The 21647-nt window shown below is 45.0% G+C and overlaps 2 protein-coding genes across 4 annotated transcripts; one reads left to right on the top strand and one right to left on the bottom strand.

Annotated features, from left to right (window-relative positions):
* Positions 1–1049: 1049 nt before the first annotated feature.
* On the top strand, positions 1050–16380 carry LOC123085656 (probable RNA-dependent RNA polymerase 2). 3 transcript variants are annotated; one of them, XM_044507329.1, is made up of 5 exons: positions 5447–5682; positions 5802–5914; positions 8863–10766; positions 11028–11178; positions 15294–16380. In XM_044507329.1, exons 3-5 carry the CDS (start codon positions 8866–8868, stop codon positions 16071–16073), a joined length of 2832 nt encoding a protein of 943 aa, XP_044363264.1. In that variant the 5' UTR covers positions 5447–5682; positions 5802–5914; positions 8863–8865; the 3' UTR covers positions 16074–16380. The 3 variants fall into 3 exon arrangements, with proteins under 3 accessions (XP_044363262.1, XP_044363264.1, XP_044363263.1); XM_044507327.1 differs by lacking the exons at positions 5447–5682; positions 5802–5914 and adding an exon at positions 1050–1720; XM_044507328.1 differs by lacking the exons at positions 5447–5682; positions 5802–5914 and adding an exon at positions 6756–6966.
* Positions 16381–16563: 183 nt separating this feature from the next.
* On the bottom strand, positions 16564–21445 carry LOC123085657 (argininosuccinate lyase, chloroplastic). Its single transcript, XM_044507330.1, has 7 exons — positions 21011–21445; positions 20376–20639; positions 19638–19754; positions 18669–18817; positions 17497–17788; positions 17256–17420; positions 16564–17056 (listed from the first exon to the last, which is right to left on the bottom strand). Exons 1-7 carry the CDS (start codon positions 21320–21322, stop codon positions 16805–16807), a joined length of 1551 nt encoding a protein of 516 aa, XP_044363265.1. The 5' UTR covers positions 21323–21445; the 3' UTR covers positions 16564–16804.
* Between the last annotated feature and the right edge of the window lie 202 nt (positions 21446–21647).

Genomic DNA, 21647 nt, shown 5'->3' with positions numbered 1-21647 from the left:
CCCGACGTCGTGGCCAAACCCGGGTACTTCGCCGAGGAGGTCGACGTCGTGCGCGCCTCCCTCACTGCCGCTTAACTCTCCCTCCCCCAGTACGCCGCCGACAACCATGTGGCTTGGGCGGCGTACTTCGAGCGCCGTCAGCAGCAGCGGCTGGCGTCCACCAACGGCGCGGCGGTCGTCGGCGGCATGAAGAACAGCGAGGGGCGCCGCCTGTGGTGTGGCATTCCCCGCCGCACACTCGAGGGTGGCAACAACCCGCCGTTGGCGTACCCCCCGGCGAGGGCGGCCGCCACGGCCACGGCTCACCGCCGACGCGACGGGCAATTGTTGCCCAGGAGGTTCGGTGCCTCCTCTTCTTCCTCTTCATCACGCTCTTCTTCGCACTCCTCCGGCTCTCCGGCGTTGCTCGGCGTCAAGGCCGAGCCCACGGCGGAGACGCCGCTCGGACGACGCACTCGCAGCGCCGACATCGTCATCAACGAGGGCGGCCGGCGCGCCTCCTCGCCGGCTCCTCCTCCGCGCTTCATCAAGCCCAAGACGGAGCCGGGGCTCGTGCCGGTGAAGACGGAGCCGGGCCTCCTCCCCGCGGTGAAGACGGAGCACGGCGGCGACGTCGAGCTCGACGACGACGCGGTCCTGTAATGGTCGCGCGCGGACTCCCTGAAGATGGCGAGGGAGCGCCAGTGCGCCGCCCTGCAGCGCTTCGCGCAGCGTCGCCGGGGCCGCGATGAAGGAGGCGTCATCGTCATTGAGGACAGCGACGACGCCGACGCGCCGCCGCCACCAGCCCGCGTTGGCGACGCCGATCAGGGTTCACCAGGGACGGCCCCGTCAAGGAGGAGAAGCCCGACGACGGCGGCGACGACGGCGACTACTCGGAGTTCAGCCAGTTCCTTTTTTAGATTAGTTATCTATTTTGCTATATAATGAAAATCCGCGAACATGTCTAATATATGCCCAAGTTTATCTAAATTTAGTCGTGTTTAGCCGAATTTCGCCAAACTTTGCCGAAATTTGCTATATTTTTTTTTAATCGCGCCTCGGACCAACTCGCCCCAGGGTTGTGCCGGCTCACCCCATGCGGCGATTTTAGGCACACCCTGCCGGGCAACGGCCGGAGATGCTCTAACCCCGCCGGAACACCAAATCCTTCAGTCCCCCCTACACTCCAATGGCGACAGCGTTGTCGGCGCCCGTCTCCACGGCGACGGTGCGAGTTTTCAATATCCCGCCCTCCGCCGTCGCTAAGGAGCTCCTAGCCTTCTTCAATTCCGCCGTCGTCGCCGCCGGCGAAGCGTACGCCTGCGAGATCGCCGCCGCCCGACGCGGCTGGCTAAGCCGAGGCAATGGCAGCGTTCAGTTCGATTCCACCGCCACCGCAACCCTCGCCGCCGAACTCGTCTCCTCCGGGCGCCTACCCCGCTTCCTCGGCTCCCTCCTCTCCGTCTCCCCTGCCCCCTCGGACCTTCTTCCCCGCGCGCCGGACCTTTCTCTCCGCGTGGCCGACGCCCGCCTCCTTGTAGGCAACCGCGTCGCCGAGCGCGAATTCGAGGCGGCTGACTCTTGGGACAGCGTGCGCGTGGAGGTCATCCCGGGGAAGCGTCGCATAGACCTGTACCTGAATCACGATTCCAAGATGTACAAGCTTGAGGTGTTCTTCGAGGACATCAGGAACTGCTACCAGTGCAGCTTCGATGGGGCCGGCGCCATCTTGCTTCAGGTAAGCTGCTCACCGTGTTACTGTGATGCTTCTGTTTTTCCTTTGTACATTATATATTAGTCAGACATCGCGGTTACAAGGCGAGGTAGAAATTTGCAAATGTTAAGACGCATTTGCCTGTTACAGATGAGAATCGTGAAAGTGAAGTGTGATCTGATAGTTTTATTTGAAGAAAAGGATGGTGTGCAGACAAACAGTAGGTTTGATATGCATGGTGTAAGAAAAGGATGGTGTGCAGACAAACAGTTGGTTTGATATGCATGGTGTAAGAAAAGGATGGTGTGCAGACAAACAATAGGTGTGATATGCATGGTGTGCATACCTTGATTTAACTCAGTGGTATGGCATGCGACTGGAATTTGTGAAACGTGAGTACAGTGGTGACTGAATTTCAGTTGTTTGTTCTCAAACTTTAGTTTTTGTTTGTTATGGTATATTTAAGGTGTGTTTGTTTGGGCTGCAACTTCTTTGGCTGCAGCTGCAACGGCTCCTGCTGGAAGGAGCAGCTGTAGCTGCTAGCTTTTTTTTTTTTAGAACCGGGCTTTTTACCCCTTTCCATTGCAGAGAACGGAAATACAACCAGTTCAAGCGAGAAGGACAGGAGGAGGGAAAGAGGTATAGCGAGTTCTAGCACTACCAGGAAACCCACCATACTCGCTCGCCGTCGAAACGAATATCACGGGGCGAAAACCTGGATAGCACGACATTACATCTATCCTATTACATCCTCAAAAGATCGGATCAAGTATCAAAACACAGTTGCATTCCAAGAAGACAGAAAACAATCTTCTCCGGGGGGAAGCTGTATCGAAATCGCGCGCCTGTCATCTCTTCATCCAGCGCATCTCCAGAGAACATCAGGCACCTTGGATTGGTTGCTTGACAGCACCACACATCTTCATCAACTGCATTGTGCCAGTCCTGATCATCTCAGCTCCAGCGCGAAGCTCCTTGGCGTCCTCTCCTTGTTGTAGCCCTGTCCAGTAGAGTAGAAAAGAGCAGAGAGAAAACACAATCTCAAAGGGAGTCTTAATTTGTTTCTTTTCAAAAGTAGCTCGATTGCGTGCCAGCCAAATGGCCCAGCATACGGCCGCTAAGCCCACTGTATAAAACTTTTGCTTCCCAGGAAGGAATTTGTGACACCACACAAAGTATTGCCAATAGTTCGACGGACATCTATCAGTGCCAAGAACTACTCCAATAGATCGCCAGACAATTCTGGCCACAGGACAGGTAAAGAACAGATGTTGCACCGTTTCTATCTGTTTGCAGAAAAAGCAACAGGGATTCCCTGTCCATTTCCGTTTGCTCATCACTTGCCTAGTAAGGACTGTGTCTTGCGACATTTGCCACAGAATTTTTTTGATCTTAAGAGGGATCTTGGCTTTCCAAATCCATCTATAATGGCACCCACTTAGAGGTTTCTCCAACATCTTATACACTGACTTAGTGGTGAACTTGCCATTCTGGTTGAGTCCCCAAAAAATACGATCGGAATTCTATTAACTACAGCACGCATATCTTCCCACTGTTTGGACAGCTCAGGGGTAAGCCTACATCGGAACATAGAGGCGTCATCAAGTCTATCTCTATTGTCCAGGGTACTCGTTGGGTAATTGCAGATCTCAAACAAGCGCGGCTATTGATCCTGAAATGGGATCAGCCCATTTATTGGATCTTTCCACAGTCTAATCAAGTTCCCAGCACCAGTTTCAATCTTTTTGCCCATCATATATATGTTTTTAATCTTGAGCAAGGCTTTCCAACAGGGCGAGTTGGAGAATTTGGGAGAAACTTCAGCAACAGAGGTGTTGCGAAGATACCTGGCCCGGACTATATCCTGCCATAGCCCGTTTTGTGTCTCTAACTTCCACCACCATTTAACCATGAGGCTAATATTTTGCTTTCTAAGATCTTCTATACCTAACCCCCCTTTGTCTTTGGATCTACATATCTTGCTCCACTTAACAAGATAGTATCTCCTTTTTTTGTTGCAACCTTGCCAAAAGAACCTGCGTCTGTGTTTATCTAGCCTCTCAATGAAGGTTTTATTCATGAGCCACATAGACATGTGGTAGAGAGAGATCTGTGTGACAACAGAATCAAGCAGAGTGTGTCTTCCCCCCCATTGAGGCAGCGTTGCCGATCCAGGCCTCGAACCTCTTTAGGTATTTACCAACAATAAACTCCCAATCAGAAGTTTTTAGATTAGCATAACTCACAGGCATCCCCAGGTATTTGAGTGGGAAGCTGCCAACCTCACAATTAAAGATTTCTGCGTATTTATTCACCACACTTTCATCTCCACCCACAGTGAGAATCTCACTTTTCTGAAAGTTAACTTTCAGGCGAGACATCATTTCAAACATATATAGTAGCAACTTCAGGTTGACAGCCTTATCAACATCATCTTCAATACAAATGATTGTATAATCCGCATATTGCAGGACCGCCACCCCATCAGGAATAAGGTCGGCAGCCAAGCCCACAATAAGTTTGTTTTTTTGGGCATTTTTGATCATTTTAGTGAGGCATTCAACTGCTAGATTGAACAAGAAAGGAGAGTGTGGGTCCCCCTGCCTTACCCCTTTTTTGCTTTGAAAATACGGCCCAACACTACCATTAAGCTTGATGCTAACTGTCCCATTATGCAGTATCTGTTCAATCCATCCGCACCAAGTTTTATCAAAGCCCCGCATCTTGTGGCATTCTAGGAGAAAGTCCCAATTCACCTTATCATAGGCTTTTTCAAAGTCCAACTTAAGGACAATTCCCACTTTCTTCTTAACATAAGTGTAGTTAAGGATTTCATGGAGGGACAGGACACCGTCCATGATATTTCTCCCTTTTACAAAGGCGTTCTGAGTAGGGCTAATGAGTTTGTTTGCATATATGGCAACTCTTCGGTCAAGGACTTTGGTGATCAACTTATATGGGCATCTCAACAAGCAAATAGGCCTGAATTGTTGGATTTTCTCGGCTCCAGAAACTTTAGGGAGCAAAGTAATAATTCCATAATTAAGTCGCTGAACATCCAGAGTCCCTTGGTGGAAAGCTTTAAAAAGGGCTATAATGTCATCTTTAACTATATCCCAGCACACCTGATAGAACTCAGCAGGGATATTATCGGGTCCAGGGGCTCTATTAGGGGCCATGTCAAATAGAGCCTCCTTGACCTCCTGTTATGTAAATTCTCGGCAAAGATCTTTATTATCTTTTTCGAATAATTTCTCTTCAGGCGACCAAGTCCTGGATCAAGATGGATCTGGTTACCAGGGGCTGGTCCGAACAGTTCTTTGTAGAACTCAGTGGCATGTGCAATCAAATTGTCCGTGCCTTCAATCAATGTCTCTCCCATTTTAAGTGATTTGATTGCATTTTTACGTTTCCGCCCATTAGCAATTTTGTGATAATAGTCAGTATTCAGGTCTCCTTTGAGCAACCAGCGCTCATGAGACTGTTGAAGCCAAAATATTTCCTCATTTACCAGGAGCTCATAGAGCTCAGCGTTGATATCCATTTTTCTACTATATAAGTCAGGAGGCAACATATCTTCTTCTTCCAGTTCCTCAAGCATAGCTAGTTCCATACATAAGTCCTCTTTCCTCTTCTTATCGTGACCATACTTATCCGAACCCCAACCTTTGAAATAAGTTTTGAATCTTTTCAGCTTGATATTCAGGACATCGATTGGATCTGACGAAGCAACATTCCTAGCCCAAATCCTCCTCACAGTGGGCAGGAACTTGTCATCATTGATCCAGGACAGATTAAAGCGAAATTCACGGGGTTTCGGGGCTTCGCGTCCCTCTTCCCCGGAGGACAACAGAAGTGGATTATGATCAGAAATCTCCCGAACTAATTTCCTCACAGAGACCAGTGGGAAGATATCTTCCCAGCATTCAGACATAAGGATTCGGTCTAGTTTTTCTAGCGTGGGATGAGTCTGGTTGTTGGTCCAGGTATATTTCCCCCCACTGATATGAATTTCCCTAAGAGCTAGTGTATTGATAATGGAGTTAAACAGGTCAGTGGCTTTGCTGTTCACCATCTTCTTATTCTTCTCTCCCGAATGTCTCAGGATATTAAAGTCTCCCCCCACTATGTAGGGCACGGTCATGCCACTACAAAAGGATGCTAGCTCAACCAGGAATTCATTTTTGAACTCATCATGTGCTGATCCATAAACTACCGGTAAACCCCACTGTATTTTCTTCTTTTTGTCATACAGCACTAGTCGTAACACATATCTGCCCTTAGCACAGGATACTATATCAAAAGTATCTCTCCTCGCACCGCATAAAATGCCCCCAGATTTGCCCACAGAGGGCACCCAATTCCATTGGAATCAAAGGGGTCAATTCTTCTCAAACACTTAGGTGTGAACTCTTTCTTTATAGTTTCTTGTAGACCCATGAAGTCAAGGGAATGGTCACTAATCATGTCTGAGAGGCAGGTGGCCATCCCTTTCTTGCCCACCCCTCGACAGTTCCAAATGAGGCCTCTCATTTGGAACGTTTTTTGTGGAATTTGGCCCGAGTAACCCTACCAGGAGACGGGGCAGGGTTACATAACAAATCTTTCTCAGCATTTTTTCTTTTCTGACTCCTAGTCACAGGCCTAGGAATTTTGACATTAGATTTACTATGCCTTTTCTTCTTAGGCTTAACAGAAGAAACACGCTCATAAATATGTTCTTCCTGGTCTAACCATTCTAAATTCACAGGGGTATCCCTGCCCAAACCATCTGTCACAATCAAGTTATCCTGCTCTTTTTCAGTATTATTATCTTCTTTTTTATCTTCTAATTCTTTTCGGGCGCATTCAAGCTCTCTAATAATGTCAACAACAACGAAATCATCATTGGGTATTTCTATCCCTATCTTATTAGCTCTGCTAATCAACTCATTATCAGAAAGCACATCAAATGAATTTTTGAAAGCAGGAGTATTATTACCTTCCAGATTTTTCTTACTAGCCATTTTCTTGGCCTTGTCCTGCATTCCAGAGATGTTACGCTTGCTGAATCTCAGTGGGGCTTCAGGTGCTAGCGGAGGAGTGAGAATGATCTCTTCAATGCTTTCAGAGGATGGGAGTTGTACCACATAGCTGCATGAAGTCTTTAGCTGCTAGCTGCGGCTGGAAGGTTGGAGCTGAAGTGCAGTCGTTTGGTAGTTATGCTGTAGCAGCTGCGGCTGTTGCTGAAACGTGTTGAAATAACCAGAACGCCCTCTGTTGCTTTTTAGGTAGGGTTTAAGTGCTGATTATACTATTTTAACAGTAAATGGCTCGATTAAGAGCTCTTTTTGTCGCAGATGGTCAATTTTCATAGATTTTGACCTGAAATCACACAAGTTTGATGGTAAAGGCAGTGTAGTTAAATGAATATGATGTATTAGACGTATGATAATAAATTCCCCACTGACATATTAGACAGTTGCAAAGGTGGCCGCTCGAACACATAAAGGATGACCACACCAACAAATATTACCACATTCTAGCAGGGAGCCTTGGCAGCCAGCGGGCACACACGCAAGCACACACTGGCAACACATGTAGCATACGCAGGACACACACACAGATCACGCACACAGACCATGGACGCCAGGCGCACATGCACGCACGCCGGCCAACCGCACACGCCGGACACGACACTCGCTAGGCAAGCCCATAAGAGCACGCACACACACCGGAGATGGCTGGAATGAGCTCGGCGGCCAGAGGGGCTAGGCCGGGAATGCCTGAGGAGCAGCATGACGTTGACATGGGAAGGACCAGGTGGAGCCGCACTGGAACGACGTGTGTCGTCGCTCGTTGGCAAGCAAAGGCATGCCCGGGGGCTCGCTAGCAGCTGCGCGTGCGCAGTGTTGACCCGGGAAGGACCACCACCGATGCAGCCATCTTGGCTCGATTCGGCATGGAGGAGGGAGAGGAAACTTGGACGACGACCGTCGTTGGCGAGGAAACTCGAGGCGGTGGCCGTCGTTGCCGAGGCAACTCGTGACGGCGGCGCTGTTGCCGAGGGATCTCGGGGCGGCGGGAGGGAGTAGCGGGATCCGCGGCGGCAGCCAGTGGGGTCGGTGGCAAGAGGGATTCGCGGGCTCCGTGGCAGTGGCGGGAGGGACACTGCTGTGAGAGAGATGAGAGGGACAGAGGGGAAAACTGCTTGGGTCGATGGGAACTGATCAAACCGGTAAGGGCATTTCTGCCGTAGTATGTGATTTTGTGGGAGGACAAATCGGTCATTGGTCACTTTTGAGCCGGCTGCGAGCAGAAGCCCGATTTCTCACCTGCGGCTTCTGCTCAATTTTTTTTCGGAGCGCTCCACGGGAGGGCTGCGTGGAGCTGGTGCAAAAACAGCCCGTTTGTTTGGGCCCTGTCTTTTTTGGGCCAGAAGCTGTAGGAGCCAGTAAAAAGAGCCAAAACAAACACACCCGAGTCTAAAACATATAGAGTTGTTTCACTACGTGATGTCCTAACTATCCAAACAGTTGCTTGTTTTTAGACATAACTATATTTAGTTAATGGGCTTTCAGAACCCTGGCTCGTACGAAATTATGTCCTGTTGGATTAATGAATTGGATGTGCCTTCTTTTTCTTTCCAATGCATGTGGTGGACAAATTTCTGGAGCATTTAGTGCCAAAATAGATAATATGCGCTACCAGTTTTTTAACTATTTATATGTCGGGAAATGTTACAGCAAGATATTGTATGGATCTACTGGTATCCAGTATGTCAAATGTGGGAACATCTTGTGGTTGAACTTTGAAAAAGGAAGCTCTAGTTGTACTTCCTCCCTCAATACTTGCGTGCGCTGAAAAATTGGCAAATTCTCGAGTCAGTAAACTAGAGTGAACCATCACAGTAGTCTGGTTTGCAATTATGCGTTAGAGCCCATAAAGTAAGATGGATAGCGGTGCTACTTTTATTTCCACTCCGTTGGTGGTTACTAATTAGAGTGAAATGGATATGAAGCTTACCTGATGAATACGCATCACCGTTACTTTTCTAAATTTACTGATTGTCATACTTCTTAGACTATAAGTTGGGCAGGCGCAACTCACTTTTAATTCTTTCTATAATTCTGCAGTTGGTAAAATATATATTATCTTGACTAATGTTAATTTAATATTTGTTTCAGCTCATGTATGCACCAAGAATATACACAACAATTTCTGGGCCTGCAGTTTATTCAAGGTTCTCAGATGACCGCTTTCATGCATGCAAGGAGGATGTGAAGTTTACCTGGGTCAGAGCACTAGATTTTACACCTAACCACTCTTTTGGGAAGTGTTCAACTATTGCCCTCGTGCTCGATGAAGGTGCACCGGTGTCATTTATTCTCAACAGCTTACCTTTCTCAGGAGAGTTAGGGGAATTGGTCATTTCTTCAATGGAATTTTTTGGCCCGTCGTCCAAAGTCGTTCCCCTTGTTGACTGCCCAAGTGGTTGTTCAGTGTCGTATGAAGTTCTTTTTCGTCTCAATTCTCTTGTTCACATGGGGAAGATAGTTGCCAAACATGTTAATGCTGATCTGTTTAAAGCTCTTGAAGAAATACCAGTTCATATTTCAAGGAGGATTTTTGAGAAAATGAGCAAGTTAGAGTTTACATGCTATGGACCTTTGCAATTCATCCAGCAGGAGGCTCAGAGCAGGAATAGGAGCCACAATGCTTTGCTTTCCAGTAAGACTGAAGGTGAAGGAAAGTTAATGATGTGTTACAGAATTCACATCACTCCATCCAAAATATACTGCTTGGGACCTGAGGAAGAAGTTTCAAATTATGTGGTTAAGCATCACAAACAGTATGCTTCTGACTTTGCTAGAGTTACTTTTGTCGACGAAGACTGGAGTAAGCTTTTTCCAGATGCTATCTCAGCTAGAACTGGACGAGGGTTCTTTTCTCAACCCTTGAAAACTGGCCTATATTATCGTATTTTATCCATCCTGAAAGAAGGATTTTGCATTGGTCCAAAGAAGTATGAATTCCTGGCCTTCTCAGCAAGTCAACTTCGTGGAAGTTCTGTTTGGATGTTTGCCTCTAATGATTCCCTGAAGGCCGAGGATATAAGAAGGTGGATGGGCAACTTTGAAGAAATTCGATCAGTATCTAAGTGTGCGGCTAGAATGGGACAGCTGTTCAGCTCCTCCAGACAAACACTTGAAATCCTACCACGGGATGTAGAAGAGATTCCAGATATTGAAGTCACAACTGATGGCACTAAATACATATTTTCTGATGGTATCGGGAAGATCTCTGAGAGATTTGCTAAAGAAATGGCTTGCCGAATTGGATTAGACTATACTAACCCTCCTTCAGCTTTTCAAATAAGGTATGGTGGCTACAAAGGAGTTGTTGCTGTCGACCCTGATTCCTTTCGTAATCTTTCTCTGCGACCTAGTATGAAGAAATTCGAATCAAAGAGCAGAATGTTTAACATTACAAGTACCAGCAAATCCCAACCATGCTATATGAATCGTGAAATTATCTCTCTCCTTTCAACTTTGGGGATAAGAGATGAGATATTTGAGTTGATGCAACAAGATGATATGCGTGAATTAGATGAAATGCTGACCAACAGAGAAGCTGCTCTCTCTGTTCTGGGGAAAATTGGTAGTGCAGAAACGAAGACAGCATCGAAAATTTTACTGCAAGGTTATGAACCAAGTTTAGAGCCTTACCTGTTGATGATTCTTAAGGCCCATCAGGATAATAGGCTGACTGACATAAGAACTAGATGTAAGATTCATGTTCCGAAAGGCCGTGTTCTTATTGGTTGTTTGGACGAAACAGGTGAATTAGAATATGGTCAAGTGTACATCAGAATTTCAAAGAACAGCAAAGAGCAGAAGGATAATTGTCAACCATATTTTTCTGAAGATAATGGGACAGAGAAAACAGCAGTTGTTGTTGGAAGAGTTGCAGTATCGAAAAATCCTTGTCTCCATCCTGGTGACATCAGAGTACTTGAAGCTGTCTATGACCATGGATTGTACGCTAAGAACCTGGTTGATTGTGTTGTCTTCCCTCAAAGAGGAGAAAGGTAATGCCGTATGCTATACTGAAACTGAAAGACGATCATCTAGAGTTTATATTGCTCTGTCAATGCCTTCAGAGGAGCTCAAATCTCTACTGAAGTGTTTGTCAGCGTGTTCCTTTCCATGTTAGATAGATATCCAATCATGTTACATACATACATCTCTACCTATTGATGGATGTTGCCACTGCTTGCTTTCTCCTTCAATTAATCTTTGATGTTTAATAGGCCTCGTCCATATAGACTTTAATCTTTGATGTTAATCAGGCCTCATCCAAATGAATGCTCCGGGGGCGATTTGGACGGTGACCTCTATTTTATCACTTGGGACGAGAAACTGATTCCAGAGAAGGTTGATTCACCTATGGACTATACTGCAGCAAGGCCACGCATAATGGATCATGTTGTTACACTTGAGGTATGTTCCTTACTGTTTATTCATTTTAATTTCTCTTCCTAGGTTGTTGCCGCTAATTTTAACGAAGATTGTCTTATTTGACCAATATCAATTTTTATACTTGCAACTGCAAATATAATCAAAATATCAGTTTTTTACAGTCTGTAGCATTTCAATAGTACTAGAAGAAAATGCGCGCTTCGGCGCACCGTTTTCCATTGTTATGCCATGTTTCCTGTTATAAATCATCAAAGAAAGAATTCTTTAATAAAAACTTCTGATGCAAACAAATCACGTGCTAACATCATTCATTTTGAACAACTTCTTTCTATTGCTTGCCTATTGGTTCATGGGCTCCCAGAGAGCCTGGCAAGATATATTAGCTAGATTTTGAAGTTGACAAAATGGGAAAGAAAAACTACAGTGTGGGATCTAGTAGACTGGACTACGAAGCTGACCTCCTGGAAGCATCGATTAGAATAAAGATGATCTTGAATAACATAGCCAGTAAAGAAACCTAAACATGCAAACAAGTTTGGGACCTGAATCAATTGAGCTTCAGTGAGATGAGTGAAACCAATGGCATTGGCAACCTCCCAATAAATTCTATTGTCAGACAGATCATCATTCGCAGTATAAGTAGGAAGTTATCCAAAGTTACCTTTAGTATCAACATGAGCGTATAATAATATAAAAATTCATAAGTGTCACAAGACCATCAAATAAACTTACATCTTCAAGCAAGCTTGATTCCTCGGGAGCATTCATCAAAGCATAATCACGCAATTCATGAAATATTATTCTTCCAGAACCAAAAGGACAGTGGCTATGTCTTGCACAGTGCACATACTTTCAGAGACGCTATGGAAGTATATACTCCCTCCGTTGGAAATTACTTGTCTCGGTAATGGATGTATCTAGAATTAAAATACGTCTAGATACATCCATTTCCGAGACAAGTAATTCTGAACGGAGGGAGTAGATAAAAGAAGGGTCGTTCCAAAAAGTAGAGATTTTATTATGTCCAATCATATAAACTTTCTGAGATAAATCTTTCCCATGTCAGATAAGGCACATCCACAAAAGAAGAGTATATTTTTCGTATCAACCTGCAAAAACAAATTAATATGCATCTTACAGTAGACTGCTTGTGTATGCGCAACTCACCATTGTAATGGAAGGTGCTGATTACAAATTTAAATTATAAACACCCAACCAAACTGCCGCCATGCGGAGCACAGCGACGTAGAAGCCCTCACGCCGATGTGTCAGTTTCCAGTCACACAATGGCAGCAGCAAAGTGTATCCTGCACCCGACCGTTTTCCTGCCTGTGTTTTCCCCCTTATCAGCGTAACTGACACATAATTGCAAAAGTTATAGCAAGAAACAAGATAAGGAGCTTACCTTTGAAGTTTGATTGAGTAATTGGAGAGCACTGCATTACAGGTTGTTGAAGCACACAAAAGGAATAAGGTGCCTCTCACTTGGTCAGAAAACATAATATGCATAACAGGTGAAGTAAGTAGAGTTCTGATGGAGGGAAAGAGGCCGACCCCTATAATACTTATGTGATTAGTAGATAATCATACCAAACCAATATCACATCTTTCAAAGATTCATCAGAGTAGAAAGAACCTCCAGGGGAAGGAATGTCAGAGACAAACACACAACCAAAGAGATCTAACTGCAAGAGATAAGTACCATGTGCGGCATTTTAACTGAGGTTTGGAGATCTCTCACATAGTCACATCTTTGAAAATAGCTGCCTGCATTTGTTTTGTTCAAAATAATAAATGGAAGGAACAACTAACAACTTGGTTGATTTGTTTCAATCAAATTATTTGAGGGTCTCTATGGTTATTTCTAATCACTAGTAAATGCGTACATGCAATGCACGTTAATATTAGGCAGTATATTAATTGCATAAAGATAATAGGTAAGATATCATTTTCGTGTTAATTGTGTGATTAGTGCTGACGATGACATGTTGAGCACTCACCATTGGAGCAATCTGAGTCGTTGGATTGACCTTATTTGATGTCTGAGATTAATTGGATCTGCCCCCTAGGGTCTTTTTATATTGGTAGAGATAAAGCTCCTCACATCCCCTTGTTAAAAAGATTAAAATATATGAAAACATCAGTATGTAATCATCACAAGGACTGTAAACCGACAGAAGAGAATACAAATATGACTGTGCATTTATTCAGACCTACAAAAGAGAACTGATATGCAGTATCCACCAGAAATATGTCTCATCTACCCATATTACAGCAATTTGATCAAGTAATTCTTAGCAATTGACATTTATGTTTGCGGAACAATAAAAACAGGGTGAATTATGAATACAACATCAACACTATATATAAGGCTTTGATTTGTAGGTGCACTCGTTAAGAGCAATAAATAGAGGAGATGATGTTTACCAATCAGTGGCAAGTTGCAATGCATGTCAGCCAATTTTTTTGATGTGAAACCTACTCCCTCCGTTCCGAATTACTTGTCGTAGGTATGGATGCATCTAGATGTATTTTAGTTCTAGATACATCCATTTCTACGACGAGTAATTTGGAACGGAGGGAGTATATTCCTAACTCCAGTGCTTTTCTTTCCAAACAGACAAACCTGAAACAATTAGCATGATAGCTCCAGTACTAAGCAAGTACTTGTTGTTCATCTATTTGCATACTGATAAGAGATAAGAAGGCTTCACATCTTTTTTTTTCTCTCTTTCTTTCCATGTTTCTCTCTTTCTTGTCCCGGTGGTCTAATTTTTGACTGCTCTAACTCTGTTAGGTCTGACGAAAAGTTATTTTGTTAAACCACAACATTACCACTTGACAAATCCAGGACGTTATCAATAAGCAATAACACCACACTGAGCCGCGCACTTTCCAAATTTGGTGAAAAGTGCGTCCTTCTTCCAATTCTTTGTAACCTGACAAACATTCTAGTGGTCACTGCTGAAAATTTTGTGATAATATTAGCCTATTTTGAAATTGTGTAACTGAACACATCAAGTACCTGACGGTGTGAATGCACTCAAAATGGAACACCAGCATTCTATATTGCACTCATGTCAAGTTTAATTAAGTTTACAGCTCATTTACTAATTTAGTTGGAGTGGAGAAATAGGGCAAGTGACCTGAAAATTCAAACACTAAGTCTGGCCGGCCACTCCTTTCCTGCCTCTCTGTTTTCTCTATCCCTGCGTGCTAAGTGCCTCAGGCCGATTTCGCCGCACCATGTGAGCCCGAGCTAGAGTCCATCTTCCACACCCCCAATAATCGAACAACCAAAGTTCCATCGGCCGCCACATGAAGACGCGCCAACAACCCTCGATGGATTGTGTGGAACCTATATGTAACTCCATTAAGAGCTATAGCAAACCATCAGATAAAGGATAGGAACTTCACCTTCAGGGATGAACAACTGATGTCGACGTGAATGAGGTAACCACACTACCAAGTAGTTCCTGTGGTTGTTGATGCGGTAGCCGGTTGGAGCAGCACTGCCCCTCGAAGCCCCCACGCGCAATCAATCCAGCAAATCCACAAAGCTGCCCACTGCCTTTTCTCCTCCCCACGCTGTCCATGAAGAGGCAAAAAAGAGGCGTGTCCGCCCCCGCCCCCCTCCCAAAAGCAGCGATCCAGGGCACATTGTGTCAACACCAGCCGACCAATGGGACCAGAAACGATAAAAACCAGATCGCAGAGGGTGTCATATTTCCTGGGAAACTTTAAAGATAAGTGCACAACAGCCAGAGATAACTGGCTATGAGCGTCGAACTCAGCCAGGATGGCATAACAGCCAACACAGAATTTTGAATGCTTTGAACCAAATATATGCTAGCCACACACAATTAATAACGTTATGTAGAAATGTGGGTACTTATTTCAGAAAGAAAGACATTTTTGCCATCCTCTAATGAAAACAGTTGTGCGCGATGGAGTTTTAAAGTGGTCTTGCCTTTAAAATGTTCTTCAATTTATATCTCTAGCCTTGGTAGGTTCACAACTATTTACCAGTTGGCTCCAATAAGCAGTTCAGAGTTTTCTTCTCGACAAGCAAATGTATTTTCCTTGCCCGACATGTTTATACCTGAAAGCTTACAGAAACATCTAATGAGCTGCAGGAAATTCAGAAGTACTTTGTAGATTACATGATAAATGACTCGCTCGGGGCAATCTCAACTGCTCACTTGGTCCACGCGGATCGTCATCCAATGAAAGCCCGGAGCCCTGAGTGCCTCCAGCTAGCTGCTTTGCATTCGATGGCGGTCGACTTTGCCAAGTCAGGAGCTCCAGCTGAAATGCCCCGGTCACTGAGACCAAAGGAGTACCCCGACTTCATGGAACGGTGGGACAAACCAACGTACATCTCCGACGGAGCTCTCGGCAAGCTCTACCGAGCGGCTGCGAGCCGTATGCAGAGCGCTCCTGCCACCTCGTCCTCGGCTCAACCGAGCCCCGCGTTTGATCCCGACCTGGAGGTCCCTGGCTTCGAGGAATTCCTGGCATCCGCAGAGGAGTGCTATGACCTGTACGTGGAGAAGCTGAGCACCCTGATGGTCTACTACGGCACGGAGCACGAGGACGAGATCCTGACTGGCAACATCCGGAACAGGCTCCTGTACTTGAAGAAGGACAACAAGAGGTACTTCGAGATGAAGGACCGCATCATCGACTCTGTCGAGGGCCTGCACAAGGAGGTGCGGGGTTGGTTCATGAGCTGCCCGAAGGCGGAGGCGGCGAGGAGGGCCTCGGCGTGGTACCGGGTGACCTATCACCCGGACCACCGCCGGCCTGGAAAGAAGCAGTTCTGGAGCTTCCCGTGGATCGTCTGCGACGAGCTGCTGAAGATCAAGGAGTCCAATAAGCGGCGCAGGCAGCAGGTGGACGACGCGGCGGCCTGACTCGTCCTGCCAAGTGATTAAGTGGGAGTTGGCAAGAAGATGTAATAAGTGGTAGCCGCACGGTGTATCACAGGCAAGCTGTCTGATGATTGCACTGCTGCTATGTAACTGTACATATGTAGTGTAAAACTCTGGGGCATGACTGCGGTGCAGAGTGCAGACCATTGTGAGCTGAGCTGAGCGCCAGAGTTGTGCCTGCCTCGCTCGTATGTGTGTGACTGAAATGGACCGTGCTTGGTATGTGCCTGCCTCGCTCGTACTGTATGTGTGTGGCTGAAATGAACCGTGCTTGGTCGTGTTGGTGGAACTCACAAGGCATTGGTAGGTAGCATCGTCAATCATGCTCCATCACTATCTCAACAAAGCTTCAGCTTTGTGTGCAATTGTCTTCTGGTGGTGCCTATACTATCTGGTCGCCATAATATGGTGACGTTTAAAACATAAATATAACCAGTGACCTGTTTGGACATAAACATAGATACTCCCTCTGTAAACTAATGGGCATCCTTTTTGGGTTCGTGACGGGAGATCAAACATACACAGCCTTTTCAGTACAATTGCAAGTGCCTTACAAATAAAAGACGTCGAACGGATCACTCCAACTCTCAAATGAAGCAACAGCAGACTGTCTCTCGTCCAGAAACCACGTTCATAACACTACAATCCACCTCCCAAAATAAATAACGGCCACACTAGAATTGGGGGATTTATTCCTCTGTTGATGCCGCGCCTTATGGGTTGATCCCAAGCTGAACGCGCCAATCTTCAAGCTGTTTTTTTACTTGTTCTGAACCCGTAGAGCCGTAAGATATGAACTTGTTGACGGCGTTTTCCACACCCAAATAGGCGTACACATCGGCCTCGAAGACAGGGTGAACCGCTTTCAAGTCGTCCATTTCAAGCTCTGTCAGCTGACAGTTCTTCGACACGCATAGAGCCACACACCTTCCAACTATCTCGTGAGAAGTTCTGAATGGAACGCCCTGCACAACAGAAATATAAAAACCAGTCAACCAGAGTAACCATCCTAGTCAAGTAATAACACAGCAGAAATGAAACAAAATAAGTCTTAATGTAATTATCCTAGTCAGTTTACTCATGCATTTATTATTTTTTATGCTGATTAATTTAATTCCTATTTTAAACCTATGGCTAATTCAGACTAAGTAGAGTAGTATTTACCTTCTTCACAAGATAATCTGCCAGTGTTGTTGCATCCAGATAACCAGCAGGCAGCGAACTTTGTATTCTTTTTGAGTTAAAAGAGATATTTTGAGCAAACTCACTGCATACTTCAAGCATTCCTAGTATGGCCTTCACACTGTCAAACAAGGGTTCCTTGTCTTCCTGCTCGAAAAGGAACTTTTCAGAACATGCACAGGAAACCAAGCCTGGATAATTAAACTACAAGAATGAGACGCACCTGTAGGTCACGGTTGTAGGCCTGTGGAAGGCCTTTGCAGAGGACCAGGACAGTCATGAGATCACCAACAACCCTAGCAGATTTTCCACGAACAAGCTCCATCGGATCTGGATTTTTCTTCTGTGGCATAATGCTGCTTCCAGTTGACACCGAGTCACTTGGTGTCAAGAACCCGAACTCCTCTGATGCCCACAAGACCCACTCTTCGCCAATGCGGGAAAGATGAATAGCAGCAATAGAGTTGGCAGCAAGAAACTCCAAAACAAAGTCACGATCTGACACTGCATCAATGCTGCAGAAAAAGAATAATCAAATACCGAAACAAATGTCAAAAGGTGTGGTTAACCCAAAAGGAGGAAATTCAGAGAGAGAAAGCATAGAGTTAGTTCAATTCCTAGCATCGCTTATATCAGAGAGAGAAAGCATAGAGTTAGTTCAATTATTAGCATCGCTTATAATTTCAGTTGCACAGGAATATTCCAGCAGTAAAACTTGAAAAATGGTAGTCGTTGTCTGAATAACTAATCGTGTAAATCAAGTATGAACAAGCAAATTAAAAAAAGGGTATTTGTACCTCTGTATTATATTTCACCTCTTTACTAGATAGCCACAAAATGATAATGTAGTCAGGCTTAACATCTTTAGGGCTCATTCATTTTCGAGGATTTTCAAATCAGAGGAATAGGATGCCCTGCCCACTTCAATCCTTTGGGATTTTCCATGAGGTCTCACCTAATGTTAAGAATCCTAAGGAATGAGGTCAATTTGAGGAATTTTCTATGAGGTCTCACCTAATGCTAAGAATCCAAAGGAATGAGGTTAATATGGACACAATCCTAAGGAATCTAGTACCTCTATTCCTATGAAATGAATGCTAAACACAGGAAAAAATCCGGTAGGAATCTTCCAAACCAAATTAGCCCTCAATCAGCTTTACTTTGGTAAGATCAATGTGCTCCCCAAAAAACTATTTAATATGGTACATGTGCGCTTGCATGTAAGGTGGAGACTCATTTTGCAAGATGTACAATATTTAAGGGTGCTAAGGTATGCAATTTAATAAACTAACTTTATCTTGGTTACAATTCAACAAGATATAGCAGAGAAAGCATACTATCTGCATTACATGTTTGCAGTTTCACACTACTAAGGAAATCAAGGATGTTGGTTACCTGTTCTTCATCGGAGCTGTAAACTTCAAATCTTTAGCAGTTTTGAACCTATCAATGGGGAGTCCAGTTCCAGCCAAAGCACAAGCACCAAGAGGACAGAAATTCACTCTTTCCCTGCAGTCGATCAGCCGGCCAGCATCACGCTCCAACTGTGCACATCACAAGTGAAAATAACATCAGATTCATTTCCAGTTATATGGTTCACTCTAGGGCGGAACCTAGTTCAGTCCAAGGTGGGCCATGACCCCACCTAAACTGAAATTTCGCCAAAATATATGACTTGTTCTGCTTATACACACTAATTACTCAAAGGCTAAGTTGGCTAATGCTTATTACGAATTTGGGCACATTTTGCTGGATTAGCGCCCTCTGTTTCAATTCAAGGCTCCAAGCTATGCTACAATTCAATCTAAAAGAAATGAGGTGATTATAAGGCGATTACTAAAGTATCTGAAACACTATTTAAACCCTTGCGCAAGAAACATAGTTGGTGATTGGTTATAAGCTGTAAGACCTCAATATTTGATTGCATGTCATGCTGATTTGACCTGCCAGCTAATGGTGCAGCAATTCAACGACAGAAGGAGACTACGGAAAATATGAAGCACTGAAGCAGGACTTTGAATCATATGAAATACCTCATCCGATAATCCATCTACTTCCATTGGGTACTGGGATATATCTATGTAACATCCAAATGGGCTAAGTTCAATGTTAACTACAGCAACAACGAAAAACTTCCCTTCTGCACAACAGGTCCTGTGTGTTCCCATTTTTGTAGTTGGAAAAAATAGAGCTAATGTGGCAAACAGTCAAACAATTTTCACACTAGAAATGGTTAAATAAAGTGGATAAATATGATTACAACAGTGTAGAGAGGAGGTTTAGGGGTTCGTTTACAGGACAGTTAGAAAATTAGTCATCAACTCACTAAAAAGCAATGGTGCAGTAATAATAGGGTGGGGGTACCTGTTCGACATAGGATAAGAGAAGATGTGGCAACAAAACAGGCTGTGCCCTTTGAAGATGGGTATAACCGGGGACAATTAAGTCAACATATTTTGAAGCTAACAAAACCAGAGACACCTGAAACAATAAGAATTATGCTTGTGTTATAAAAATAATATCTTACATAGACACCATGGAAGAGTTATCAGAAAAGGCGAAATACAGTATTATATCAGCAAAGCGGGATAACTTACAATGTTACCAATTATTAAAATATGTGAACATATGATATAAATTAGATTGAATACAAGAACCCGTTGATATTCTTAGTTATACATAATTAATTTCTGCACAACAACAAATTGCCTTCTATTGCTGGCAAAGCTTAAGCAGTATGGACAAGGTACAGATACCAAATGCATGAAACCAAGTAGATCCCCCCCTCCTTGAGAGAGTGGAGAAGTTCTCTTTGGAAGTTATTGCCCATAGTTGAGCATTACTAGAAACATCAGTACAAATAGCTTTACAGTTCAGTTAGCTTCCCTACTTGTCAAGGTAGTGTACCGGGCGCAAATAATAAAAATAGCAATGGATCTAACATAGACCATGACACTGAAAAATGAATCCGTAATGTCTCGTGATGTCTACAAAGGACATAAATCGGATGAATGAGACACCAGAAACAAGTTGTATACAAGGAGTTCAGACAAGTTAATAGCAGCACACCGTGAGCATCACAAAGAGAATTCAAGAACAAACCTGAAACTGTTTGATGCGAATCAAAATCTTGTCAATAGCATCGCGGCACCACAACCTAAGATCCGTCACAATTTGGTCATTGCGGCTCCTAGCAGTGTGTAACTTCTTGGCCGGCTCACCAACTTTCTCAATCAGAGCTGCCTCAATGTTCATGTGCACATCCTCCCTATCCTTTCTCCACTCAAACTTGCCATCTTGAATCTGCTTCTCAATTTGATCAAGGCCCTCCAAGATAATATCCCTATCACCGGTGGTTATCAGACCCTGCATTGCAAATGATTCAGAACATCCACGCTAAGGTGACCATTATTTCAGTTAACATCTACAACAAGCTAGAGGGAGGTGCTCCCATTAAATATTTGGACGTGCTAAGCAAACCCAAACCCCTAATGACTGCAGGATTAAACCCTCAATCCTTCAATGTGACGCTTCAAATCAAGCAAGAAATTTCGAACAGCTGCGGATCACACCAAATGCAGCACAACGAAGGTAGCAATTTCGTCAAACACACTGCGAGCATAACATCAAGCTGTCGCTGCAGCCTTGTCGAAAGCAGGGAACTAACTAGTCCAACACCTAGGCGGCCACGATACCGACCAGAACAGGTGATTTGATGGAGCGAGCGCACAAGGTACCTGCGCGGCGAGCATGGACGCGTGGGCCTTGCTGCCCATGATGTCGTACTTGTAGAGCTGCCAGTCGTAGGAGATTGACTCGGTGAAGCGCTCCACGGCGTCGGTGACGCCCTCCTCGAAGCGGCCGCCCCACAGCTTGGTCTCCTTCTTCTCGTCGGCATCCGAGGACGCCATCGAGGAGGCCGCCGCCGCGACGGCCGGGAAATAGGGGCGACGGCGGGGGGCGACGGCGCGGACGGCGGGGAAGGCGAGGCGGGCGCGGGGGAGCGAGGTGGGCGCCGGAGAGAGGAGGGAATGGGAGGTGGCGGCCATGAGCGTGGCACTGGCGCCGATGTTCGCTGCACGCGCGGCTGTGGCGCGGCGGCGCGGCGAGGGAGTAGGTGGGGAGGGTTTAGAGCGTCCACGCTGTGTACTTTTCCTGCCTCTAGTGGCCTTCTAAAAGCATCCACAGTGTAGTGTTTGAAATGAAGGAAAGTCAAAGAAATTTGAAGGGATAAGATTTCTATAGAGACTTTTCCTTTCATGCCGTTTGAAGCAAAGGAAATTCTATCTTATATTCTTTTGAAATTATTTGTAGAATGATTATCAGTTTTGCTAACGCACATCCAGATGTGCTCTAAGTATTGTATACATCTAA

This window comes from Triticum aestivum, chromosome 4A (assembly GCF_018294505.1).
Source record: "Triticum aestivum cultivar Chinese Spring chromosome 4A, IWGSC CS RefSeq v2.1, whole genome shotgun sequence".
In the NCBI taxonomy this organism is placed as follows: Eukaryota; Viridiplantae; Streptophyta; class Magnoliopsida; order Poales; family Poaceae; genus Triticum; species Triticum aestivum.
The sequence above is the reverse complement of the archived record's forward strand: the minus strand, read 5'-3'. Positions and strand labels throughout refer to the sequence as shown.

Excerpts from the sequence above, each read along its gene's own strand:
- LOC123085657 (XM_044507330.1), bottom strand. The coding sequence starts at position 21,322 with ATGGCCGCCACCTCCCATTCCCTCCTCTCTCCGGCGCCCACCTCGCTC. Across the intron at positions 19,755-20,375 it reads TTCGCATCAAACAGTTTCAG|GTGTCTCTGGTTTTGTTAGC; the intron begins GTTTGTTCTTGA and ends TTATTGTTTCAG. Across the intron at positions 18,818-19,637 it reads TCTTATCCTATGTCGAACAG|TTGGAGCGTGATGCTGGCCG; the intron begins GTACCCCCACCC and ends TGATGTGCACAG.
- LOC123085656 (XM_044507327.1), top strand. The coding sequence starts at position 1,172 with ATGGCGACAGCGTTGTCGGCGCCCGTCTCCACGGCGACGGTGCGAGTT. Across the intron at positions 10,767-11,027 it reads TTCCCTCAAAGAGGAGAAAG|GCCTCATCCAAATGAATGCT; the intron begins GTAATGCCGTAT and ends GATGTTAATCAG. Across the intron at positions 11,179-15,293 it reads ATCATGTTGTTACACTTGAG|GAAATTCAGAAGTACTTTGT; the intron begins GTATGTTCCTTA and ends AATGAGCTGCAG.